The 24,946-nt window shown below is 42.5% G+C and overlaps 3 protein-coding genes across 10 annotated transcripts in view; 2 read left to right on the top strand and 1 right to left on the bottom strand.

Annotated features, from left to right (window-relative positions):
• The window catches only part of thbs4a (thrombospondin 4a), a 9,918-nt gene extending 5,269 nt beyond the window's left edge, over nt 1-4,649 (top strand). Inside the window, 10 exon segments of the mRNA XM_076098840.1 lie at nt 332-450; nt 531-583; nt 656-740; nt 873-969; nt 1,070-1,248; nt 1,491-1,539; nt 1,672-1,868; nt 2,125-2,297; nt 2,393-2,532; nt 2,621-4,649. Coding sequence (XP_075954955.1) covers nt 332-450; nt 531-583; nt 656-740; nt 873-969; nt 1,070-1,248; nt 1,491-1,539; nt 1,672-1,868; nt 2,125-2,297; nt 2,393-2,532; nt 2,621-2,670 — 1,142 coding nt within the window. The 3' untranslated portion in view covers nt 2,671-4,649.
• serinc5 (serine incorporator 5) lies at nt 3,117-23,956 on the bottom strand. 3 transcript variants are annotated; one of them, XM_076098844.1, is made up of 13 exons: nt 23,798-23,952; nt 15,258-15,318; nt 14,933-15,100; nt 11,240-11,418; nt 10,640-10,722; nt 10,152-10,245; nt 9,327-9,538; nt 8,943-9,035; nt 7,301-7,427; nt 6,725-6,794; nt 6,504-6,540; nt 5,900-6,044; nt 3,117-4,954 (listed from the first exon to the last, which is right to left on the bottom strand). In XM_076098844.1, the coding sequence occupies exons 3-13, from the start codon at nt 15,014-15,016 to the stop codon at nt 4,810-4,812; spliced, it is 1,269 nt and encodes a 422-aa protein (XP_075954959.1). In that variant the 5' UTR covers nt 15,017-15,100; nt 15,258-15,318; nt 23,798-23,952; the 3' UTR covers nt 3,117-4,809. The 3 variants fall into 3 exon arrangements, with proteins under 3 accessions (XP_075954959.1, XP_075954956.1, XP_075954957.1); XM_076098841.1 differs by lacking the exon at nt 15,258-15,318 and having other exon boundaries at nt 23,798-23,956; XM_076098842.1 differs by having other exon boundaries at nt 14,933-15,318.
• Nucleotides 17,246-24,946, top strand: part of setbp1 (SET binding protein 1) — a 54,389-nt gene continuing 46,688 nt past the window's right edge. For 2 of the 6 annotated variants that reach the window (XR_012956079.1, XM_076098839.1), the window contains exon 1: nt 17,269-24,946. The gene's annotated coding sequence lies outside the window, so the exon portion shown is untranslated. The other 4 variants (XM_076098835.1, XM_076098836.1, XM_076098833.1 and 1 more) reach the window with 4 other exon arrangements.

Raw genomic sequence — 24,946 nt, 5'->3', positions numbered from 1 at the left:
TGTCGGGACTCTGTTTGTAGATGTTCGTTCCTTTTGGCAGAGCTCCAACCTCTTGATCATTTGGTTATGTCTTTAACTCCCAGGCTGGATTGCTAAGCACTTGGTCATGTCTGTCTCCTCTCTCAAAGCATTTTTCCACAGTAAGCCTCCGCCAGGCATTGAAGGCCACTGGAAACTATTTCACCTTCTACTTCAACAAACACTGCCATCTGGTCATGCATTTGACAGACCGTGTCTGCAGACTGTGTTCTGTCAGGCTTTTTTGATTTTCCTGTCAACGTTTTTACACATGACGCAGAAATAAAAAGGCTGAGGTTGTTGATGTTTGCAGGCTATAAGAATATCCTCGACAACTGCCAGCATGTCCCCAATGTAGACCAGAAAGACAGAGACAACGATGGGGTGGGAGATGCCTGTGACAGCTGTCCTGATGTTGCCAACCCTAACCAGGTAACAAACCAAACAACGTCCTAAAAAAAGTCTCTGCTGTTACTACTCTGACCAACCGTGTTTGTTTCGTCTACCTGCAGTCTGACTCAGATGATGACCTTGTAGGAGATTCCTGTGACGATAACATAGACAGGTAGAGCCCTCTGTCAGTGGTATGAATGTATATACAGATGTGTCATGTTTTGACCTACCTCCTCTTTGTCAGTGATGGTGATGGCCACCAGAACACAAAAGACAACTGTCCCACAATCATCAACTCCTCTCAGCTGGACACTGACAAGGATGGAATGGTTTTAATCTCCTTATTCATACTTTACTTCATTTATTAGATTAATCATATTTCATTAATTCCTCTCATGCATTCTGACATATAGATGGCTCTGTGTTTACCCTGCTCCAAATGTGCATTTTTATCTTGCTAGGGAGATGAATGCGACGATGACGACGACAACGACGGCATACTGGACGATGATGACAACTGCAGACTAGTCCCCAACCCAGACCAAAAGAACACAGATAGTTAGTATCACTTCATGTTTTTTCCTTGGTGTGTACATGCATGTGTACAGTATGTGTTTGTGCTATGTGGTCCCTACTAAGCTGCAGCCTTGTATTTCAGATAACAATGTTGGAGACGCATGCGAAGGAGATTTTGACAAAGACAACATCATTGACATAATTGACCACTGCCCAGAGAACGCTGAAATCACCCTGACCGACTTCAGAGCCTATCAGACCGTAGTGCTGGATCCAGAGGGGGACTCTCAGATTGACCCCAACTGGGTGGTCCTGAATCAGGTAAACAATAGCCAAAGTTCAACCCCCTTTCCTAGCCAGCCTCTGTTACAGTAACATTACAAGTCTTTGTATAAAGCTCATACCTGTTCCGTCCATATTATTTAGAACATGAGTATAGTACTGTACTGGTAGTACAATTTAGTTAAAACTATTATTATTTTTGTTAAAATTCAACAACAACATATGTAATGAGTCCCGTAGTAGGACAAATAAAGTGAAGCTACTCTGATTTGTCCTGACAGGGCATGGAGATAGTTCAGACCATGAACTCCGACCCTGGCCTTGCAGTCGGTAAGCACAGAATACCTTCCTGCTGTCTCATCCTCATCTGTTTGAATATTCCCATCTTCTTCAGTGTTTTTTTTTTGTCAGCCTTTGCCTCACATATATCGTGTCCTTCTTCTCCACTGTCCACATCTGCAGGCTACAAAGCGTTCAGTGGGGTTGACTTTGAGGGAACATTCCACGTTAACACGGTGACGGATGATGACTATACTGGTTTCATCTTCGGCTACCAGGACTCCTCCTCCTTCTACGTGGTGATGTGGAAACAGACAGAACAAACCTACTGGCAGGCTGCACCCTTCAGAGCCGTTGCTGAGCCGGGAATACAACTCAAGGTAAATGGCTGCATTTCTATACACATCCACACACCGGTGGCAGCGAGCTACAGTTCAAGGTGCTTGCAAGGCGCAATTTGATGTTCAATGTCTTGCCCAAGAACACTTTGACAGGAGGATCTGGGGATTGATCTGCCAACCTTGTGATTCGTGGATGACCCACTCTGCCTCCTGAGTTACAGCTGAGGGAAGAGTGTTTACTTTCATCATCTCTTCTTTCCCTCTCTTATTCTATCTGTCTCTTTATTACTACTAGGTAGTTAAGTCAAAGACGGGTCCTGGTGAGTATATGAGGAACTCCCTCTGGCACACAGGAGACACCCCTGATCAGGCCCGGCTCCTGTGGAAGGACCCCAGGAACGTTGGCTGGAAGGACAAGGTGTCCTACCGCTGGTTCCTGCAGCACAGACCACAGGTTGGATACATCAGGTACACACATCAGGACACCCTCCAACACTCAGAGACATACACACTCTCATACTGTGCGGACTGACTTAACTAATTTCACCTCCTGTGTGAACCAGAGCTCGCTTCTTTGAGGGTTCAAAACTGGTGGCGGACACAGAAGTGATAATTGATACCAGTATGAGAGGCGGGAGACTGGGCGTGTTCTGCTTCTCTCAGGAAAACATAATCTGGGCCAATCTAAAGTACCGTTGCAACGGTGAGTGTCTGCAAGTTAGAGGCAGTCCTATCGGCTACATAAACTTCAAGTATGCCTAAGCGTTTCTTTTTCTTTCTCATCACCACAGATACTATTCCTGCTGACTACGAGGATCTCAATGCCCAGAACACAGAGTGAAGCCAGAGTAGCCGAGCGATCCATTAGGAAACAACTTAGCAGAGGAGCAGAGCTGGACAGCTGAAAACAAAGAGTTAGAGGACACGAGTTAGAGAAAAAAAGATTATGTGAGAGGGAACATGGAGAGTTTTGGTGAGGGACTTTGGTGATGGTATTTTAACTTTGACATTTGAGCTAAACTGTAACATTGGGCATTATATACTTTACTTGTGTTTAACTGAAGCCAGTACACTCTTGTATAAATCAGCAGCTTGTATGTTTATGCAATATCTCAAATGCAATTCTATGAGTAGTGTTAAAGATTCAATACTATTTTTGAATGTGTTGGAAGTACAATAAATTCTGAACATTAAAGAAAACGTCTTTTTTTTTTTTTTTTTTTTAACATGAGATCATTGTGTCATTTATCTGTATGAGAGAAATCTTCAGCAAATAAAGACACCACATGGCGTTCATGGCTGTTTTATTGAAAGAGTGTGAACAATGAACTGCATGGCACCCACGTCTCTGTATTTCAAACATACATCTTGGTCCAAAAGTGTTCATGTACGTTATGGTAGTACACAGCCTTCACAGTGGGTCATGTCATCTGATTTAGGTTTCTGTTTAGATTGATATCAAAGCTGCAGAGCACCATTCAATTCTACATTCATACCAAAAGTAAAAATGCAGAATAGTTTCCAAAACAATGAAGTCACCTGACAAGATTTGCATGTATATGAAACATAAACTGAATGAATGAATCCACAGATCACAGGACTTAAGCCAAAATGTACATAAAACTTGTTAGTAATACAATCAGACAAAAAGGACATTCTGATTTATAGATGAATGAAAAAGAAAAATGACTTGCAGTTGACAATGTGCGATAAATTGTAAAGAATCGGTTACACAGGAAAACAGGTGGAGGTCTTTGTGTGAATTTGAATTCGGCAATAAACTCAACATCCAGTGTTGAATAACTTGCTAATAAAAGCAATTATGCTACCTTATTCTTACCACCATTATTAGATGACAAATTTAATAAAATCCTTTATAACTGTACAGAAAACAGCTGATTTAAATGCCTGCGTCTGCATGCAAATATTTAATGTTCTCGGTTATATTTTTCTCTGTTACTGACCAAACAATTCTGATAGAGTAGTTTGTTGTTTTCTGACATCTACCTTTGGCAAACATTCCTCATCTGTGACACTACAGCTCTTCCAGAGAGGCAGCCGCGGCACTCCACCCACGTCACTCTTACATAAGGCAGGTTGATTTGAAGAGCACCGCCCTGTACAACAACAACGACGACGACGACGGCAGGAAATGTTGTACAGATGACATGGATTTTCCTAAGAAAAGATCTTGCTCAAAGGGAGCACCGACATTAATAAAATCTGAATTATCCTTGTAATCTAAGTGGAAACTTCACAACACTGGGTATAATATTGAAAAGGGCTTGTTCTGTTGCATAGAAAACTTCTACAAAAGGGAGCAACATAACAAAGCACAAACATACACCGCTTAGATGTGAGCCTGAGAGATGAGTTCTTAAACAGAGCCAGGGACAAATCTATTTCTATTCCCACCACATTCCTTCACAAAACGATTTCTGATTACTTAAGACACACGTAAATAAATACATTTTCTCTTGTAACATCTCTAACCTGAAATACATTTGTCCCAAAACTTTGCTACAACTTTATGGTCCAACTGAACAGAACTGAAATGTCTGGCTGAGAGCAAAAGCGAGAAAAAAAAAAAATCTAAAACACAGGTAATATTTACAAAATACACTTTCAAATCTGAAATTATGAAGGAATCTATAGGGGCTGGATGATACTCGTGTTTCACAATGTAATTTAACTCCCATGATTCTTTATGTAATTTCAAATCTATAAGCAATACAAAACTCCATGAGTAAACTGGTAGTAAAAGATACATTTACCATCAAGGTATCAACATTGTAAAACAAAGTAAAACACTAGCATATATAACAAAAGGCAACAGATAATCCTCCATTTTGAACGCTGAGGGTAGCGTGGGGTTTGTGTTTCAAGGTAAGAGGGAGGGGTGGTTGTCCCTTGGCTCAGCGTGAGAGCGTCTGCCTCGCCACGTCCCAAGTAGCCCGACTCTAGTTTAGTGGTGGGGCTCTTAGGCGTCAAAGCGCTTTGGGCAGACCATGGGAGCGAAGAGAGTCCACATGTAGAGGATGAGACAGACCCAGCAGGAGGCCATCTTGATCCAGAACACTGACCAGCTCCCGTCTAACAGCTTCTCAATCTTATGGCCATCAAAACTGCAAACGTAAGCACAAAACGAGAGAACTGAGCAACGACTACGAGACTCATTAACAGCTGAATGGTCCACTATGTACACCAGCTAGATGATAACTTTAGTCTGTCATCATTTTGATGTTCGGTAGGTAGCAGTGGCTTATTTTCTCTCTCTGAAAACAGCTGGCTGCTACAGCCGAAAACAAACGCTGCGAGAGTGAAACAAATCTGCAATGAGCTGAAATATGCTATAAAGCTCCATAGAGGGAACGGCAGTCAGGTGATTATTCCATATGTGTTGGCCACCATTAGTCCATAGTCATTTGATCCATGGTTATAACAAAAATATTGATTATAGCCACTTTAACCTAATTGAGACAATACTAAGGACCTGCAAGCTTATCCTTAATCATATCTTAATTAGAATAAAGTCACTACAGATATTTTTCATATCTGACATTTTAACTCGTCATAGCAGGAGAAGCAGTTATAACTAATAACATTAACAATGTCTCATGCAATTAAGTGTCCCAGAAAGCCACACCAGGATCCTTGGAATGGCTTATCAAAATGGAAAGCAGTCATTATTGAAATAATTAAATATTATTAATAACACCTGTTATGCTAAGGCATGTCAAAATGTTTGCTGAGAGAAAAGTTTGTTAGCGAAAGGAAAGAGATTTTATTGACCCTTATTTTAGCTATTTCATACATGAAATAAAGTAAAATATTGACTATTTTTGCACATGTATATATGCATGTTGATACTGTTATTAATTATATTTCCAGTTGACCAAACAAATATTCATCCTGTGATTGGATAATTCTACATATTGCTTGTTCCAAGTTGGTGATTATTTATTCTGCACTTAATGAACTGAGTGAGGTCTGCTTAGTTCAGTCTGATCATCCACAGTGACTGTGGTACATGAGCATACCCATACTGTATATGTCTGAGCATCACTTACTGGAACCAGTTGGTGACGGTCATCATGACGTACAGGGATCCCAGGAAGAAGACAGAATGGAAGTAGGCGTAGCTGTAGATGGTTCCTTCTCTCTCATCATACATCACGTTTTGGCCTCCACGAGTGTTGTTCTCCTCACCGTCATCTAAAAAGCACACATTAAAGAATTCAAAGAGGATGTGAGGGAGTGACACTTTTAATGTGAGAAAATGCCGTATAACACTGATGTCATTCTGGACTTGCTTATTTAAAATACATGCAAATAGCATATTTGTACAGGTGGAAATATAATTCCTATATAACTATTGTATATTTCCAGCAGGGGGCAGTGTCAGCCTACCCACAATTCCACTTTGCTTTTGGTCCTGCTTCACTCTGTCATACGACCCTCCTAGTAACAGTGACATCATCTATGTTTGCTGACCAATACTTTCTCACCCTCCTCAATCTGGCTGAGGAATAGCAATGAGCATAGCCCCTCTGTGTGCAAACACTACGGCTGGGCGCATATGCATACACACTGAACAGGCTGGAGTGGCAGGGGGGGGGGGGAGGAAAAAAGCAAGACGAGACAGTGAGGGGACATTTTTTTGACTTTCCTCACCTGTGTCATCTCCAAAACAGAAACAGCAGCGAGCTCTCTGCAGGGTGAAGAAAAACGTACAGGTTACCACCAAACTGGAATAGACACACATCTCTCTCAGGTGTAATTAGTTTAATTTAATAAGGACGTCTAATTTAAAGTGTCTGGTCAGTGGGGTTTTCAAGTCCTGTTAATCTGTTTAACCACACACCCTGGTGAGATATGAATATTTGTGTGTGTACCTCAATCTCTGGCTCACAGTTCCTACACACTCTGAGCGCTGCAGAGCTTCGCCTGGTGGTGGACGTCAGGCTAGAGGGAGGGTGGAGAAAAAGATAGAGATACAGATGGAGGGAGAGAAAGGTTGTAATTCCGTCACAATGTATTTTTCCATTAATTTGAAGTTTCAGATTGCTGCAGAGTCTAATTCCCTCTCCTTCAGGGAACGGCCACAATAGACATGATGTCTCCACTTGATGGGAAACGAAAAAAATCCATCGTTCTCTTCTCTCACACCCTTCGCTTAGCCACAGCCAATCATGCACTCCCTCTCAAGAGTCACAGCCAATCAAAACCACCCCGTCTCTGTCGCTACAGCCTGCCATGAAATGCATTACCGTTATTCAACATTGCAGATAACAGAACTGCTGTTAATGGGTTTGGCGTGTAGCCTCTACATAATCTCTCAACTCTCTCAATTTAATGATATAGCACTAACAAGAGATATGTTGTAGGGAAACTTGGCTTGTATTTGTCTAGACATTGAGATCAGGAAAAAGGAGAAGCAAGGTGTGTGCTTGTGTGTGTGTGTGTCTTACCAAGAGTAAAGGATGCAGCCAAAAAGGATAATGGTTCCAAAACCGGTCACAATCTGCTTGTCGCTCTCAGTGTCAGAGTTGAAGGAAAACATACAAACGGTGGTGTTCACACCATCTCTTTCCACCGCTAGACGTAAAGAATGGAGACAGAGATGGATGAGCCAAAAGAACAAGTAGAGGGAGTATTGTAAGGCGAGGGGATATTGTGAAAGATGCAGTGAGTGCGTGTGTGTATTTTGGTACAACGTATCGAGAGCGGGAGGCAAAGGGAAAATAGAGAAGTGCAACTTACAGTAAGTACAAAAGCACCAACAGCCTCAATAACAGCATACTTGAGTGTTACTTTGGAAGCATGTGCTGATATTAAATATTTATGGTAAGATTATCTTTACAATAGCGTCTCAGCATAGGATATTATCTTGACAGCGGCTGTGGAAATAGGAGCGCTGTAGGGATGGAAATGTACCTCACAATCTACAGAGTGATTTGTTTTAAGGATCACAACTTTCTCTAAAGCTCCAAGTTAAACTTTTTATCTTAGTCATAGAGATATGAATCCCTTATCTTAGACAGGCCTCACTGTATTGTGCCTATAGGTTTATGTTTTTTACACTCGAGTGTAACACAACAACATTTCACAAAACAGATGTGCAGGATTCTGTATTCTGTATTGATAACATTGAACACTTGACTTTCAAATCTGGGTCCTCAATCGTAAAATATGATTTCTGGCTTCTGAAATGTGCTTTAAATGTGTGTTTTATTGTCTCCATTATTTTTGGTTAATTTGAACCAGATGACTTACAATCAATATTTATTATTAAAAGTCACATGTTATGATATGAGCATAAACATTTTTGTAATTTCTTCAGAGTTCTTTTTTTTAAACTGTCAAACCACTGATGTCTTCATCACCACCAATGAAATGCATGCTAATCCTAAAACTCCATTAAAACACAGGCCACTGGAACAACTAGCTGTTGTTGTTTTTTGTTGCCATTTTAAAAAGGAGCAGTGTGTAGTATTTGGTGGCATCTAGAGGTGTGGTTGCAGATTGTAATCAAATGAACAAATATTCGCTCACTCTTCCCTTTCCAAGCCTGCGGTAATGTGAGCCGCCGAGTACAAGGCTGTGGTAATGCCGCTTGCCTAACTCAGAGGACATCCATACCATAATAACTCTGCTTTAGGAGCAATGAAAGTCAGAAGGCGACTGGCGGTGCATTGGTTTCACAAGTGTGCCTGAGAACTACCATGGCCTTCAGGTAACGTGAAAACGTGAGAGGCCCTCTCTAGAGTCAGTGTTGGGTTTGTCCGTTCCGGGCTACTGTAGAAACAAGGCGCTGCAACATGCCTGATGCCGTGAGGAGGCCCTGCTCCCTATGTAGATATGAAGGACTCGTTCTCAGCTAACAAAATCACAAAGATTCTTATTTTCAGGCGATTATGCCCTAATGAAAACATAGTTATGAATATAACACTCCAAATCTGCTAATAGATCCCCCGAAAGGCTACACAGTGACCCTTTTAAAAACACACTTCTCGAAACAATAAAAGTGCACTCAACATATATAATACCGGTTGATCGAACCCAACAATGGCAGTAACTACTAGTTGGAGATGGGTGTCTGGTCATACTCACTTTCTTTTGGTTTGCTGGAGAAGGCTGAGAAGGTGAGGTACATGACATACAGACTGATGACTCCTGGCTGCAGCAGGCCTGATGTGGGCTGCACTGTAGGGATACAACAAAGGTAAATAAAGGATTTAAATATCACTGGCTATACCGACAAGAGATTCGTGAGTCGGTGCAAATGTATTTTACAAAATAGTGTAAGTATTGTAGCTAATAGTATTACTTATCGTTACTTTCCATCATTATCTCAAATGTGTTGATATTTGTGAATTACTCTTTGTGATAAGCATTGTAGCTTTCTATAAATGGCATCTAAATGCAAATGCTCGTATTTTTCATTTGTATTACACAGTCAAATGAGATAATGTGCTTGCGTGTACAGGTCCTCACGTTTCTGTACGCATGGGGAGATGGCCAACAGGGAGATAATGAGGCACAGGCTGCCGTTGATGCCCAGGAAGATCTTGTTATATAAACAGGCCTCGGCGTCGGTGTAGAACACGCCCATGAAGACCAAGGCCGCCACCGCACCACTGAACAGCATCAGAGTTACGAAGGCCAAAGCTGCGTACCACATAGTATTATATTTCAGTCCTGAACTCCTGCAGACAGAGACAGAGAGAACGAGAGAGAGAGAGAGAGAGAAAGCAAACAACAGAAAGGAAAAAACACAAGATGAACAAGGGTAACGCAAATTAAATAAGAAAAAAAGATCAAGTGAACAGGAGGAAGAAAGGAAGAAAACAGACACAGGAGAGGTTGGCCTAAAGAAAAATTCAAAGAAAGAGAAAGTTATGTTAGTGAGTTATTTCTGCAGTTTGCAGAGATGAAGAGACAGGTTTATGGTTCTTTAAGTCCGGAAATTCAAGGTTTTACTAAAAAACTAAATGGGCGCAAGTGCACATACCAATACTTGTTTAGAAGTTTGGGTTTACTGCTTTGGTTACTAAAATATTAGACGTTTTTAAAACAATTTGCTGTGGTATGTGTGTGTTTGCGTGGGAGGGGAAGGGGAAAGGAAGTGCAAACTCCTCAACATTATACATCCTGTAATTCTAAACAGGGCCGGCCTGCTGACAAGCCTCCGCCCACAACAACACAAAGCTACACGACTCCCTCTTTCCAAACCTATTTGGATTCACGTAAGTGAGCTGAACTCTTTTGAGTTACCTGGACAAAAGAGACAAAAGCATATAGAAGACATGTTGCTCTCACCAGTTTGTGTTCCATCTGTGTGCGAACTCCACCAACAGCTTGAGCTGGATCAGCAGGAAAATGAACCCGCCAATTGCTCCTATGTAGCGCCACACTGTGGCATTGAAGAGTGGGAGAGACAGGGAAATTGCTTTAGAGATGAGACGACCTTCCAGCAGATATCTGCTACTTGTTGCACTTCGTGTCGTGAGATCATATTCAAACTACAGATAACGTGGCAGGTTCATTTAGAAGTTTGACTAGAGGGCAGTATGTTTGAGTGAGCTTGGAAAAGGATATGGCTAATGGAAAAAAAAAAACATTACTTGTTACTTCCACTCTTTTCTTATTACTTTCCTGTGTCTTCAACTTTTTTGCCACAACTGAGGTGGATTTACAGTACATGTATTTATGATCTATATTATTATGAATGTTACATATATGACGAATACGAGCTTTAAAAAAAGATTACAGCACTGTAGGTTTACTATCGAGTGTGTTCTCTTTACCTTCCAGAAAAGTTTCCTCTTCCGGGATGAAGAAGGCTCCAGCGCAGCATCCCACCAGCACAATAAACTTCGGCAACCAGAACCTGACATTTAAATCAGTCATAGCGTTCAACGTTGTACATTTTATATACAAAACTATTACACCTGACAGAACAGATTCAGCGTGACTTAGATCAGAATTTTAATGTACAGTGTTAGGAAGAGACATGCAAGAAATACATGTGTAATTCAGAACATTTAGTATAATGAACCCAAAAACACTAATACTAAGGTGCTTATGTTTATGACATAATTATGCTCAGAAAATCTATTCAGGGATCACCTGTAATGCTGCAGGATAAGGCTGTTTGCTTACAATGTATTGTGATTTTTGATGTTCACATTCTTAGAAACTGAACCGTACTAATGCCGGCATTAATGAAAACACGCCTGCGAGTTATGTACCTACCTTCAGCCAAGGGTTAGAATTTCTTTCGCTTTCGCCTGAGAGCTCACAAACGAGCACTATACATTAGCAGCCATGCATTATCGGTGAATATAAATTGTTTAAATGACTGACGGGACAAAAGGTGACCAGAAAGAGGAAGAAGGCCTTCTTACCCGTTATGCACGACCGCCCTCCAGCCTGTGCTGTTGTTGATGCGTATGGTGAAGAAAGCGAACAGTAAGAAGAAGCAGGACATGCCGAAGCACACCTTGTAGACAGCAGAGTAGCCAACCAGAGTTCTGCAGTTCTCCCCTGCATTAATCCTCTCACACAACTCATTGTAGAAGGGGATCTGATTGACAAAATCACAAACGCACAAAACACTCAGATTAGATTATCATGGAGTGCCCTCGCCCACACACACACACACACACACACACACACCTCTGCTCATGTTTGTCTAGTACGCGGCCTCAGAGAATAGGCCCAATAGCTTCCATTCTGAGCGTCACGCCTCTAAAGGAGCAGAAAGAGAGAACAGGCAGCAACAACAACCCCTCTTTCTCTCCGCGAAGCCTTCTTTCATTCCTCGTTCTCTACAGGCTGTTAGAGGGGCCTTACAACTAACTGTCAGTGTACACAAACAAAAGACACCGATGAATAAATTAACCGCCTTTTGTCGGCAAGTCAGAGGGGTTGGAGAAGAGCGAAAAGCAGAAGAGCGCTTGAGCACAAGAGAAAGATTGGCAGATCCGTCTTAAAATAAATATCCAAAATGTGTTTCGTCCCACAGTGAGCTGCATAAACAAGAAGAGCGGAAAACTGGGTAGAGTAGATAAGGACTTTGTTGTGGCCTTCAACAGGAAATTGGAAGTGCTTCAGTGGCTCAAAGCCAAGAGAAGAGACGACCTTTAAAAGATAACAGAATGGAGGCTCAAATATCTATTCCCTCCTCTCACTGTAGATACCTGAACCAAAGTCAAATACAAGAGCTGCTTTTCAAACACAAATCAATTGTTGAGAGAAATACAGACACTTACTTTGAGCTGGCTTTACTCGAGTATTTTGGTCACTGAGGTTGTACACATGGGTGAGACGCCAGCGGATTGAGTTGTCATCACGTCAGTGTGCACCACAGTCCAGGCCAGATCACAACATAGAGTAAAAAGCCCATTTTGGAGCTTTTGTCTCGCGTTGAGGACCATATTAGCATGTCCATGGTGTCGTGATTAAGAGGGAAGGGGGCCGGCTGTTTCAGACAGCTGTAAATCTCTGGAGAAAAGACCAGCACTCTCATACGCACAATGGCTGCTCTCTTAGCCGGGACTTCCCACTGTGCTCAGTGTGTGACTGGCGGTGTGTGTGTAAATGTGTATATACGTGTGTGTGTAACTCAGCAGGCTTTGCATGGGGCTATCAGAGGCCATTTTGTGCCTGGACAGGCCCGTTTACAGGGTTTTCCTCTGACAAGGAGACACACAGTTGGGAGTCGTTTTCAATACTGTACAGTAAACACTGCCGGAGAAAACAGCAGAAGAAGAAGAATGGGGAAAAATAGCCTAAAAAGCTCGCAGTCAGTTGGCGGTATACTTCCCAGGCTTCCGAGTCTCATGAATGCTGATACAGCAAATGTACTGTATGGTACCTCGCAACAGGGAAGTAATTTCTCAAGCTCAGATATTCATCTATAAATATTAACTCAGACAAAAGAGAAGGAAGGATGAGAAGGCCATGTATCACTACAGTCTCACCAGGATAACTAACGATATCGTATCAGTAGCCACAGAAGCCTTCCAGTTAAGTTGGAGTTTTTCAGAAACAAACCACAGAAAAAGTCTGATAATTATCCTGCATTATGTTGATTCAAAGACGTAAATTTTTGGGGGGAAAACACATGAAAGCCTTAAAGATCAAAAGAGAGAGCAGCAAGCCTCTTGTGTGTACTTCAGAGGCTATGTGGGCGGTTAAGAACGAAACACTACGACCCTGAACTCCTGCCTCCTCGATTATGGCCTCACCACTGAGATACACGTGGGATCTCAAGGAGAAATAGTGGGATGTCTGCTTTGCCTGCAGCAATGTTATAAATCTTTAATTTTGCCTGTAAGCGATGACATGTTAACACTCGTACGATCTCCGAAATGTTATTCTATTTATGCCACAGAGCCAAACACAAAAGTTGGCTTACCTGACAAGAGAACATCCAATTTCAAAATATACGTGTGGAGAGCGAAGCCTCCAAATTCATTCTTGCTCTTTCTGTAGTGGAGGAATACAGTGAGCCTTGACCTTATATTGATCTAATGTCCTCTCTATTACCGGTTATTAACTGTTGGGAAAAAACTAAAGACTAAGGAATGTTTTGCTCCAAAGGCCTGTGTCCTCATGTGAAACTTTGTGTGAACGTCCTCTGACACCAAGTGTCTCAGCTGGTGTTGTGATTAGGTATCACAGATGACTACTTGATGAGCATTTCATCCGTTTGTCCTAAATAAGAGAAAATAAACCTGTTGAGCATGTCAGTGTTTACGCAGAGCTGATTTGCAATCATGACGTTTCCTGATTAGGACAAGATGACCGTTAACAGAACGAATTCAACGTCTCCAAAGTGATGTTCCAGACCGTATGCAAATTACTCTGTGCCAACACATTTGTGTTTTATCATAGTGTCCGGAACTTATGCAAATTACTCTGCGCCAGCGCACTTGCCTGTTATCCTCAGTATATATGTCAGAGACTCAGAGACAAACCTCTGAGCAGCCAATTGACTCATATTCTGTATGTGTTCAACCCTGTCTCCTCCTTGCAAGAATAAATGTCCTGTTTAATGTTAATTGTTCTAACATTAACTTACTCTATATATATATATATATATATATGTCTGGAGATAACAAGAAGTATCTGCCTACGTGTCTCAAATAAGTATCTACATCTGTGTAGCTTCACAAATTGTATAAATGGATACTCAGAGAGCAGAAAATTGCTCTCTCAGCCTGAAACTCTGTTGAAGGTTGATTGTTGCCGCTTTGAAGTGTGGCAATTAAGACTCAGAAAGACACTCTTGTTTGTGAGCTCTATATTACAGGACTTCTGCCACACTTTCTTTTCCAGTTGTGCTCCATGTCAGCATGTGTTTCTGCATACTGCACTCTACTGTCTAATGGCACAGTCTACTGTTGGCTTGGTTATTATAGCCTCTGAGCCGACCCCCACTCTTCTATTCAAACAACGGAAGAATTAAGACTTAAAACCTTGGAACAAACCTATAACATTATTTAAACTATCACATTATTTACGAGAAAATCCACAGATTTTGTAGTCTTGACAATCAATAGAACCCTCCGTGTTTGTACAGTTATTTAAAAATTATTTTCCCGTCACACCTGTGATAGACATGCCTGTTAAACAAACATCTAACTGACTTTTATTTCCCTATTGTCAACAGCAACTGGGCTAAAACCCAAATCATAACTATAATAAGCCTTATAAATGTAGCACCCCAAGAAGTCAGCAGGCATGCTGCTTCCTATACAACTCATGAGCTCCAACCTGAGTTGATCAGAGTAGATCTCATAAAGTATTAGCAGTCATCACTTTACTACGGAAGCGTTTATCTGTTGGAGGCTTTTAGTTCTGAGAGTTTCGGAACCACTCCACTCAGTCTCCGTTTAAAACGACGCTGTTATGGAGCACAGATGAGAGCTTTAATTTTGTCTCTGTGATGTTTACACCTTCCTGTAATTAACACTTTCAACCATCTATTCCTATAGATTCTATTCCTAAATATACCTGTAATTTAAGAGCGTGTACATGTGTATGTGTTGTGGTTAGAGTGATACTTTGCTGTGTGTGATTTTTGTACTTACATTTATTTTCAACTGCTCCTCCACAGTGGGGGACATCATGATGACACAGACGACGGTGACCAGCACGAAGTAGAGGGCGTACATGATTCGGGTCCCTGTGGACTGCTTGATCTGGGGGCAGCTGCCACAGCAGCACGAGCAGGCCGCTGATCCGCAGCAGCAGGCCAGCTGCACAGAGAGAGAACAATGGAGAAAAGAGGGAGGGACGGGCAAAACATTACCGTATCAATTTCAGAATTTTCCACACGTTATAATAGAGACAATGTATTTACAATAGACATGGATAAGGAGAGACCGGGTGTGTGTGTGTGCATTTTGCAAACACCTCCCTCAGCTACAGAGGATACAGATGGAACGGAGTGATGGAGTGGACAAAAGGTGAAAATCTAACCAAGACAAAAAAACAGAGACAGAAAATAAAAATCACATGGTCTCTTTCCTCTATCCTTGAACCCATAATTGAGTTTAGACAACCTCCACAAAAAAAGAAGGAAAAAACCTTTAAAAAGGAAAAGAAAGGAGGAACCTCAGAGGAGCAACAGGGGAGGGATTCATCTTCCAGGATGGACCGACATGCAATGAACAGAATATGGACAGAAATAGCAGTAGTAAAACACGACAGTTGGTTAAACCTTAGAAGCCAAAACCAAAGCGCTACAGACACTTTAAGGCGGCGCCTGAAGGTGTCTCCTCCTCATGAAACACGATCAACACTTCTATCAATTCAAGGTTACAAGTTCAATGTTACAGTATCTAAGAGGACTGCTGTACTCTCCGTGGATACTTTGGTGTTTACAGATATGGTGAGTTCACCTTATGAAATGCAATATTCACTTGACACCCCTTAATTGTAAAAACATTATAGTAAAAGGTGCACGGTCAAGCATTTAGAGCATCTAATGGGTTTTTTATTTAATTGTTTAAAAGGTTGCAGCCATTGTGTCAAAATAGCGGCACTATCTGATGCCTTCTGGGACATTTTCATCTTTCAACTACTGCAGGTCTGAGCCGGAAGACAAAATGATGGCAGCTTACTGGACAGGGGGACACTTGCATTGAAGACATTCGCCTGAGTGTCTCTTTGCTCATTCATGGTTTCTATCCCGGTCTCTTTCACAGTGCCAGCTCTCGGTCAGCGCAGACAGTGAAGACTTGTCCGAAAACACACACAAACAGAGGCCTACTGTTTCTTCTGACGGGCTTTCATACAGCGGGGCAGTCTCTAAAGGACGGCCCTGTGTTCTATTTAGGAAAGAGCAGGATCTATAATTATACAGTATAGCACCTTTCTGTAGCCGCCCCACCCTGCTTTAGCCTCCTACTCCTCGCCTGCAGAACGCACACACTGCTGCGATGAGAGCTGAACTTCTGTTGTGGTCCACCATTGAGGTGTGGCCCACTGTAAGGCTACGTTGGTGCTGCACTGCTGGAGGCCAACACGCAACATTTTCCCCTTATGGGATGCAACTCATACTTTGCTAGTGAAAAGGGAAGACAAATGAGGAGGGTGGTAACAACAGGACCATATGGGGTGTCTCTGCCTTTGCTTCGATAAGGGGAAGTTACCAAATGGGGGTTGCAGTTTAAACAGAGAATGTTTGGGTGTGAAGATTCCCAGGGGTAATCAAGGGTAATAAAGAAAGATCTCTTTGGGTGACAAGGCTCAGAAGAGGAAGGGGGTGACTGGAGGGGTCAATGGGGAGCTTGAAACTGCTGATCAATTGTTGTAATGTAAATACCCGATGTTCCCCCCTACTGTGTGCTGAGATGCTTAAGAGCAGTAGATAAACTGAACTCTTGGCTCATCCTCTGCAGACTGCGCTGCAGTCTGTATGACGGTGAAGCCTTCTCTGCGCAGAGAATAAATACTTTAAAGACAAACTTCTTCTCTCAATGTTTCTTGTTTCAGTATTATAGGACTCACTCGGTACTATTGAATAGGTTTTTTTCCACCACAGACTCCTACAGCAAGTTATGAGAGGCTCTCTGTCCCTCAAGAAGATCCCATCCTCTCACACCAACTTCACATTATTTGGACACAACATCCCCCTCAGTAACGGACTCAAACTGGTCGCTACATTGTGATGGAAGATTTCTATGTTAATCAGAGGAAGAGAGTTTTTGTTCACAAATCAATAAAAAAAAGTCTTCAAAAGATTCAAAGTTGTCTTTGTCCGTTTATTCGCTTGCAAGAGGGAAGAGAATACCACAGCTACGTATTCAGTAGACTGTGGCAAAAACTTCGACTAAGTACAAGATTCAACATCATTTTATACATAGAGAGGCCCCCTCCTCTAGATAAATCATGCATAGGGGAGTAGAGGTCTTTTGACACAGGCTGTCTTGATCTGCTCATTATCTAGTTTCTGCCAGATGCAGAACCGTGGAACTGGGAACCAGTTACGGTTTCAAGGTAAGATGAGACTTTCACCTACATGTTCCTTATTACTGCATAGTTTTAACCACACGTAAGTTTCGGGTTCACAACACGGACACATAGTCGTAAAATATATTTTACCATTACAACATCCACACAGAAAGCGTGGCGTTCTATCCAGCTCAAAGGTGAAACTAGAATTGAGCCACTTCATTGCTTTACGCTATAAGACATTTGTGTGAAATTCTCATAATAAACACAAGAATTCTTGAGTTATGGCCAAAGATGTGTTTTACGAGGTCACAGTAACCCTTGACTGAACGCTCAAGGCGTTCCCTGAGATAGAATCAGTTTATCCTCGAGTCCAGATGGACATTTCTGCCAAATCTGAAGAAATGATCTCCTGGCGTTCCTGAGACATACCGTTCACGAGAAGCGACAGGACGGACAACCGGAAAACTTGTGGCCTCGCTCCACATCATTAATTTTGCTCAAATCTTCATTTACTTTTTGTTGTATATATTTTCTCTGTTGTAGAACATATTTGTCTTTATTGAAAAGGATATAGTTAACAGTCAAGATAGACAGGAAATGAGGGTAGAGAGAGACATAAAGAGAATGACATGCAACAAAGGTCTCCGGCCACAACGGGGTGGGGGGGGGACGTCGAAATTACATCGTCAGAGTCAGACAACCAAGTCCACTAGGACGCCCTAACTTATTGGTTCAACTGTTTTTTCTCCTGACCCGTTAATGCATCCAAGTAAGATCAGTTCAGTTCGCCTCTCAGTCATAACAGTAATCTTAGCCCACGTCTGTGGGTCTGTGCCCTAAGCCGGGGTCTGTAATCTAGCCAGCGTGTATTGATGCAGTAAAGCCAGCGTGCAACATTGTCTGATGTGTGGCGTTCCGCTCCAGATGCCAGTAATGTGCGCTACGCTGCAGACTCGTGGATCCACACATGGTCAGGATCAAGTTATTCTCTGCCCACATGGCTCTGCCTCCCTGCTCCCTCTGTCCAGAGGATTCCCTGACTGGCTGCTCTTGCCTGGAGCTGAAGAACAATTAGCAGTGGCCTTGCCTCTTTGATGCAAGCTGTGTGGTGTTGATTTGCTAATTGTCTAAGTAGATTCCCATGTGAAACCAAACTCTTTATTATTTCCATAAATAAATTCTAAATTTGACATCCTCATGCTATCCGGGCAACAAACACAAAGACTTCTTTGATGCCAGATCAACTAAGATCACGTGCAAACAATTTACCTGAGATACCACAGAAGAGTGCGTATAAACAGACTTCTAGCCTTGAATCTAAACAGAGTTTTAAGTATGTGGCCCCTGGTCTCCATTTGACTACACACGTCTGGATGAGCCGTTTCCGTTTCCTCTGCAGGGCACTAATGTGTTTCTCAATTCAGATGAACAAACCACAACAGACTGAAAGTAAGCAGAAAAAACAACAACAACAAAATGATTTAAGTCGTGAGAGTGTTTAAGTTTCATGCACACAGTTAGGGGGGGGGCCGAACTGATGCAGGGAGAAGGAGCCAGGAGAGGGGAATGTCTGAAGGAATTCCACCAGACACAAATCCAAAAATAGTATCCATGGTAACCATTGCTGACCCTACCCACTTAATGGGCCACCCCCTCCTCCTCCGCTGCCCCACCAGCATGTCGACAGGTGGCCGGCGTGTCTGCAGTGTACACCCCTACTATAATACCAACAGCAACCCCCCACTGGTGTGTCATTTCGCTATGGCCATCCGTCAGAAAGATCATCATCACATGCTGCAGCAAACATGGCACTTTGACCACTTGCCGGGTAGTCTCGCTTTACCAGACTTCAAATGAGCCAAGTCTCTCACAACCCTCCACTGAAGGCCACAAGCCTCCCTACACTGTGACTGTGGGACTCTCGAGAGACAAAGACTCGTCTCTTTCACACTCAGGCTGCAGCTCCCTGTTTCACTCTCTTCCTCTATCCTCCCCCACCCCGTTACTTGGGAGGGGTATTGCTATCATCTCATCTTTCTTCCTCCCTTTTGCCCTTTCTTTGTTGTCTTCAGCTGCCCTTTACTCAAAATCACTCATTCCCCAGCTAGCTGTTCTAGGGGTCGGGAGGATGACCATATTGCTCAAAGCCACACACACGCACACACACACACACACACACACACACACAGGAATCAGCCTTACACAGAGAAGATGGACAATGGCCACAGCAGTGAGAATATCTAAATGACATTCAACATGAAGCAAGTGGTTGCAGAGACAGAATTAGTCAGCATGACCTCGGATGGTTAAACAAGGACTCTGACCTACATCTGGATGCTTAATCAACAAACGTGACACAGTCCTACATATAGTCAATAAGACCACATCTGTGACCTGTTTATCAGAGTATTGATGATGATTACCATGTTTTTCCCCCTCTTCCATTCTCTACCGTCTTATTATCCTCAACCAAGCAGTGATGGAAAGAATTGCAGTATTTAACAAACAGGAAATGACAAGGGAAGCCAAAATCAAACAACTGGGTTAACTCAGCACATAGCCAGACAGACACGGCTGCTTACGCAATACAAACAGTCCAATTGCAAAATAAAATAGGTCACTCACTCTATCACAGTAGGCACAGGGAAGGAGAATCAGGAGGGTTAGACAGATGCAGAGCTAGTTAAGGGATTTCTCCTCCATCAACCAGCCTAGCCTATTCCTATAGGGAATAACCTAAAAGAATAAAGTACTATTGGTCGTACATGTGGCATTTCTGAAATGAGTATTTGGCACCAGACTAAAGAATCTGTTCTTCCTGTGGTTGACGGGGATTTCCATTACCAAGATTTAAAACAGAGGGAATTACTTTCATCAGCTGATATTGACCTTATGTTTATCAGTAGTGAAAAAGCTAAAAGTTTTCAGTGGAAAAAAACCCCAGACAGACTGATAGCTGAGATGAGCACTGTCAAAACAACTTTACAACTCGACAGTGTGACAGCTCAAATACATTCATCTTAGTTCCCCATCCTACTTCACTATAGAACATTCTGTCTGACATAAGTAGACTATGCTGTGGCTGGCTGCTTTACAATTGAGGGAACTACCTGTTGGTAAGAGGTTAATCACAGTGGCCACTGTGGATAAAGTTTGCCACAATGAATCATGACAGACCAACATCTTAGTCGAAACTGCAGAGGGTACACACCCTCTAACCTCAAATCACAACAATGGGTTGAAGGGAGCGAGGAGAAAAAAAGGAAAAGAGGTAAAAGCCAAACAAAAAAACTTTAAAAAAAATAAGACACGAGGCAGAATCTCTCTCATACTTCGGTTGGCCCAAGCTCCAGTCAAAGACTCCATTTCCTCTCATGTTGTGACTGACAGCTCCACTATTGTTCATATAGCTAGGCAGCTGTATACACACAGCAAAAATGTATCACTGCTCTGTTTCCTATACACAAAGGGAAGTCTTTGCTTCCCTCTTGGCAAATACAGCCCCTAGCTACAACCAACAGAGAGGAACTTAAGTCCGATGGAAATAAAGGAAGAGACAGACAAAGAAGAAGCTACAGTGAAGAGCTGAGAAATAAGGGCAGAAATGAAACAATCCCGTGCAGACGAAGGAGTCCCGTCACAAAAATATCCAAAGCAAACAGACCAAACAAGAACGGGGAAGACAGTCAAAAGACAAGGCAATATCAGATCAACGGGCACAGGCTTATCCAACGTCACGCTGTGTTTAGCCAACGGTCTGTTTCACTTCCCAAAGTGTATTGTTTACTAGTGTGATGCTTTAGAAAGCAATGGTTGAACACAAGATGATGTGCTTCCTAGCCACAGCCTTACTGTTGGCTCAACTGAGGCACCATGCAAAGAGTTAGCTGGCATTTCAGACGCTTACATCAGCACCCTCAACCCTTGCTCACAAATACTGAATTACACAGACAAGACATGGGAAGATGTGACGAGGAGGAGCTTGCGTAAGACGTTATGGCTGCCGCATGGCAGTTCAGAGGCAGACAAAAGAGATGAGAGATTGCCAGTGAGGTCACTGTGGGAAAACAAGCTCCTGCTGCTGCTGACCACAGCAAAATTCCTGAGGGCCTGCTGAAAACAGCAGACATGTCTCACAGGGATACAGTTGACCAGTTATTCTCAACGTATGTGACCCAGACTTCTTGTTGGTGGGGACTGGTACAGATGTTTGGTGAACGTATTTACCCGAGGGTAATAGTTGTACAAGTCAAGTGATTTTACAGACGGACACCCGTGTTGGTGTTTGTTGCTGGGCTACAGATAAACGTTCAGGATTTCACAATAATTGTTGATATGGGAAATCTCATTACAGTCAGCTGGCATTCTTAAGAATTGCAGAAATCGTTTTACAAAAATACACTGAAACGGCATCAATCATGTAATGAATATTTAAAAATAAAACACCAATAATAAAAGCAATATATTGGCTACCATTCCTCATTTATCAAATACTTTTGGCCCTTTTGTAGCACCCTGACCAAGGCAAGACAGCCAAGGCCAGAAATGTACAATGTCAAAACAGTGATTGCACATTCACAGGCCAGGGAGTAAGTGCTTGATGTCTAACTCAAGGACACTTTATCAGAACGGCTACTTGCTGGACCACAGTGTCCTCTAGGTCCTCTGGACTTATGTGCACTGCCAGCGTTGCCTGTACCGTAGCTGTGCTGCTTGAAACACCCACATGGTTTCAGTCCTGTCCCACACTTGCAGCCAACGCTTGCAGCGCTTTGGACAAAACTCAACATTAGTGGAAGCCTAACCCCTATCCCATCACAATATGGCCTGCATCCCTGATCCCACTGCGAAATTACAAGTGAGCTGCTCCCACGCCATCCGGCTCCCCTCTCCCAATCTAACCCAAACAACGCCCACCCTCCCCTACGTCCGCCTCCTAACCACAGGAAATTAACAGACCACACATCGATTTAGGCTACTCTAAAACTCAAGAGGGGCACATATATGCACACTCAAAGAAAAAGCTAATTACACATGGTTTACACATAAATAGAGATGGCGACAAAACTAAATGGGGTGCCTGTGACAGGGATTAGCACCAGCAGCGTACACAAGACTGATTTTATTGTTTGCCCTTCTTAATCCTTCCCCGTTTCCATCACCCCGTATTTGAAAAGAACAGGAAATAGAAGTGAGCTCCCTTAGAGGAGGGATGTGTCTGTGTAATTAAATTCCTGACCAGACCAGCTCAGCAGTGGTAACCCATATGGTCAAAAACAATCAGTTGGATAAAAAACACACTCAGCATTGAAGAAAATCCTCTCTTCATTTAAATATAAATCACAAGCTTGTTGTCTTTTCAAAGCAATTCTGCAACTTCATGTTATTACAAACGTGAACAATGAAAGCACCAATTAGTTTAATTACTGGCTAATTTGGAGATTATTTTCTTGATTAATCCTTTGATGTGTAAAAAGACACAAAATGGGTTTTAGTCCAGTCAACAGTCCAAAACCCAAAGAAATGAAATGTACATAGAGTACATAGAAAACCAGGTATTGTTTGCAAATCAGAAGCTGGATTACCTTACAATTACCTTAACAACAAATCAATCAATACTAATGACAAATCAATTATCAAAATTGTTGATATTCAATCGAAACAATGAATGATCAACTTATTGTTTCAGCTCCAATAGCAGCCATGCTATTTACAGTGGTGTGTATAATATGGTTTATTGTAAGGCATTCTGCAAATTCAAACTGACCTCAAACAGCTTAGAAGTGAGTCTGCCTTTTACAATTAACTCTGCAACTATAACATATTGTCCATAACCAATTAAGAAACACAATTGAAACCATAACATTTCTATAAGGCTGTTTAACTGAGAGAAGAAGTACCAGACGAGCTTGTAATCGCTTTGGCCTGAAGTTTTTCATCTGGGGAGCGAGATGTTCCTCATTGGTTGGAAAAGTGCAACAGTGCATTACTGAAAAGAAAACAAGAAAACCACAACGCAGACGCATTTCCACCACCTAATTACGCAGACAATAGGCGTCTGACTCTGTAAACCCAAAATGTTTCTCTGTTTCCGTGCAACACATCTGTAAGATATGACGTTCTGATAGCAGGTCGGCTGCTCCTCGCGGTGTGCTGCGGCTGCAGTTTTAGCTCGTTGCCTCGTCCTCTCTTTGTCTTCCAACGGCGATAACGTCACTACAGTGAAGTTATTCCATCATTTCAGAGAGGGCATTATAATATCCTCATGTTGTTAGTGAATAGCAGTGGCTGACATTGGTCTCGGGGATTCAACCGCGACGTGAAAACGACTCGCGTTAGCAGACGATGAATGGCTACAGATATGATACAAACAGTAGAAGAAGACCGAAGTCGACGTTACACCGAGTTTAACGCTCCCCTGTACCGCGTCATAGTATCATTCACAACCGTTGACCAACAAAATAAACAGCGGTAAGACGGTATTTGTTGCTCACCTGCGAGACACAACACGGCGTACACATTTTTGCGGGGAGACAATAAATAAAATCCGTTGAAGAGTGTGAGGAGCTCGCCGCTTCAGTCGCTTTCTTCCTCCTTATGAAACCACCACCATCACACGAGAACAGCGCGCCTGTCCTCCCCTCCCTGCCTGCCTGGCCGCTGGCTCTCCCCCCCCCCCCCTTAATTCCTCCCTGTCTCTCCTCCCACTGCACATCATCACCAACACAAAGCCAGATGTCACAAATGAATTGCAATAAAACACATTAGACCAAGGAATATTAAATGATGGTAGAACAATTTTATGAGATTTCACACTATTATTCAAAAAGATCTACAGTACACACGTCTATCGAGGGATCTGGAGCTGAATATAATAATGCCCCACATCATGTAAATGACTTAACACCTATTGGTAATAGGCAGAACATTTTCTATCACCTTTACGTCTGGCTCACATTCAGCACCTTCATACGAGGCAGTGTGTTCAATTCATTTGTGGAGCTGTTTTTATTTACTGTGGGATGAAATGATTCCACCAGCTGGGGAGGTTATGGCTTGGTAAGGAATATGAATCTGTGTTGTTTGGCGTTATGTTATTATGTAATCTTCAACATCCTCCAAATTACATAAAGTCCTAAGGGAGAACAGTAAACCTGTCTGTTTTGGTTAAATTTACATAAGGCGTGAGTTTTATTTATGCCACCGTCTTAATCACCCCACTTCAGATCATGCCATATGCTGATCTTGCTGATTCAGACATATGAGCAAATATGACATTCTCCCACCAACCCTGTGCTCATGTTCTGTAACAGCGTGTTGGTTCAACAGGGCTTTCATGGCCACCGCAACGGCCTTGGGATGAGCCTGAGCTGATAAGGCTGCTACTGTAGCTCTCCATGACTGTGCTGCTATTTGCCAGATCGGTCATCTGACCCAGTTGCCGAACACATACACACTCACTGGAGCCACTCACCGCCACCACAAAGTCATTGTGTCCCCTCTCAGTGCTGTATTGTGAGCATTTATGAATATAGGCACGATTCACACAGGCTGCCTTCTCTCTGAACTTATGGGACCATAACCGCAAACCCTCTGTGCCCAGATCCAAAATGTGGTCACACTAAACAAGAGGATGGTCAAAT

Source organism: Anarhichas minor, unplaced genomic scaffold (genome assembly GCF_050575085.1).
Source record: "Anarhichas minor isolate MPS153535 unplaced genomic scaffold, ASM5057508v1 ptg000025l, whole genome shotgun sequence".
Classification (NCBI taxonomy): Eukaryota; Metazoa; Chordata; class Actinopteri; order Perciformes; family Anarhichadidae; genus Anarhichas; species Anarhichas minor.
The sequence above is the reverse complement of the archived record's forward strand: the minus strand, read 5'-3'. Positions and strand labels throughout refer to the sequence as shown.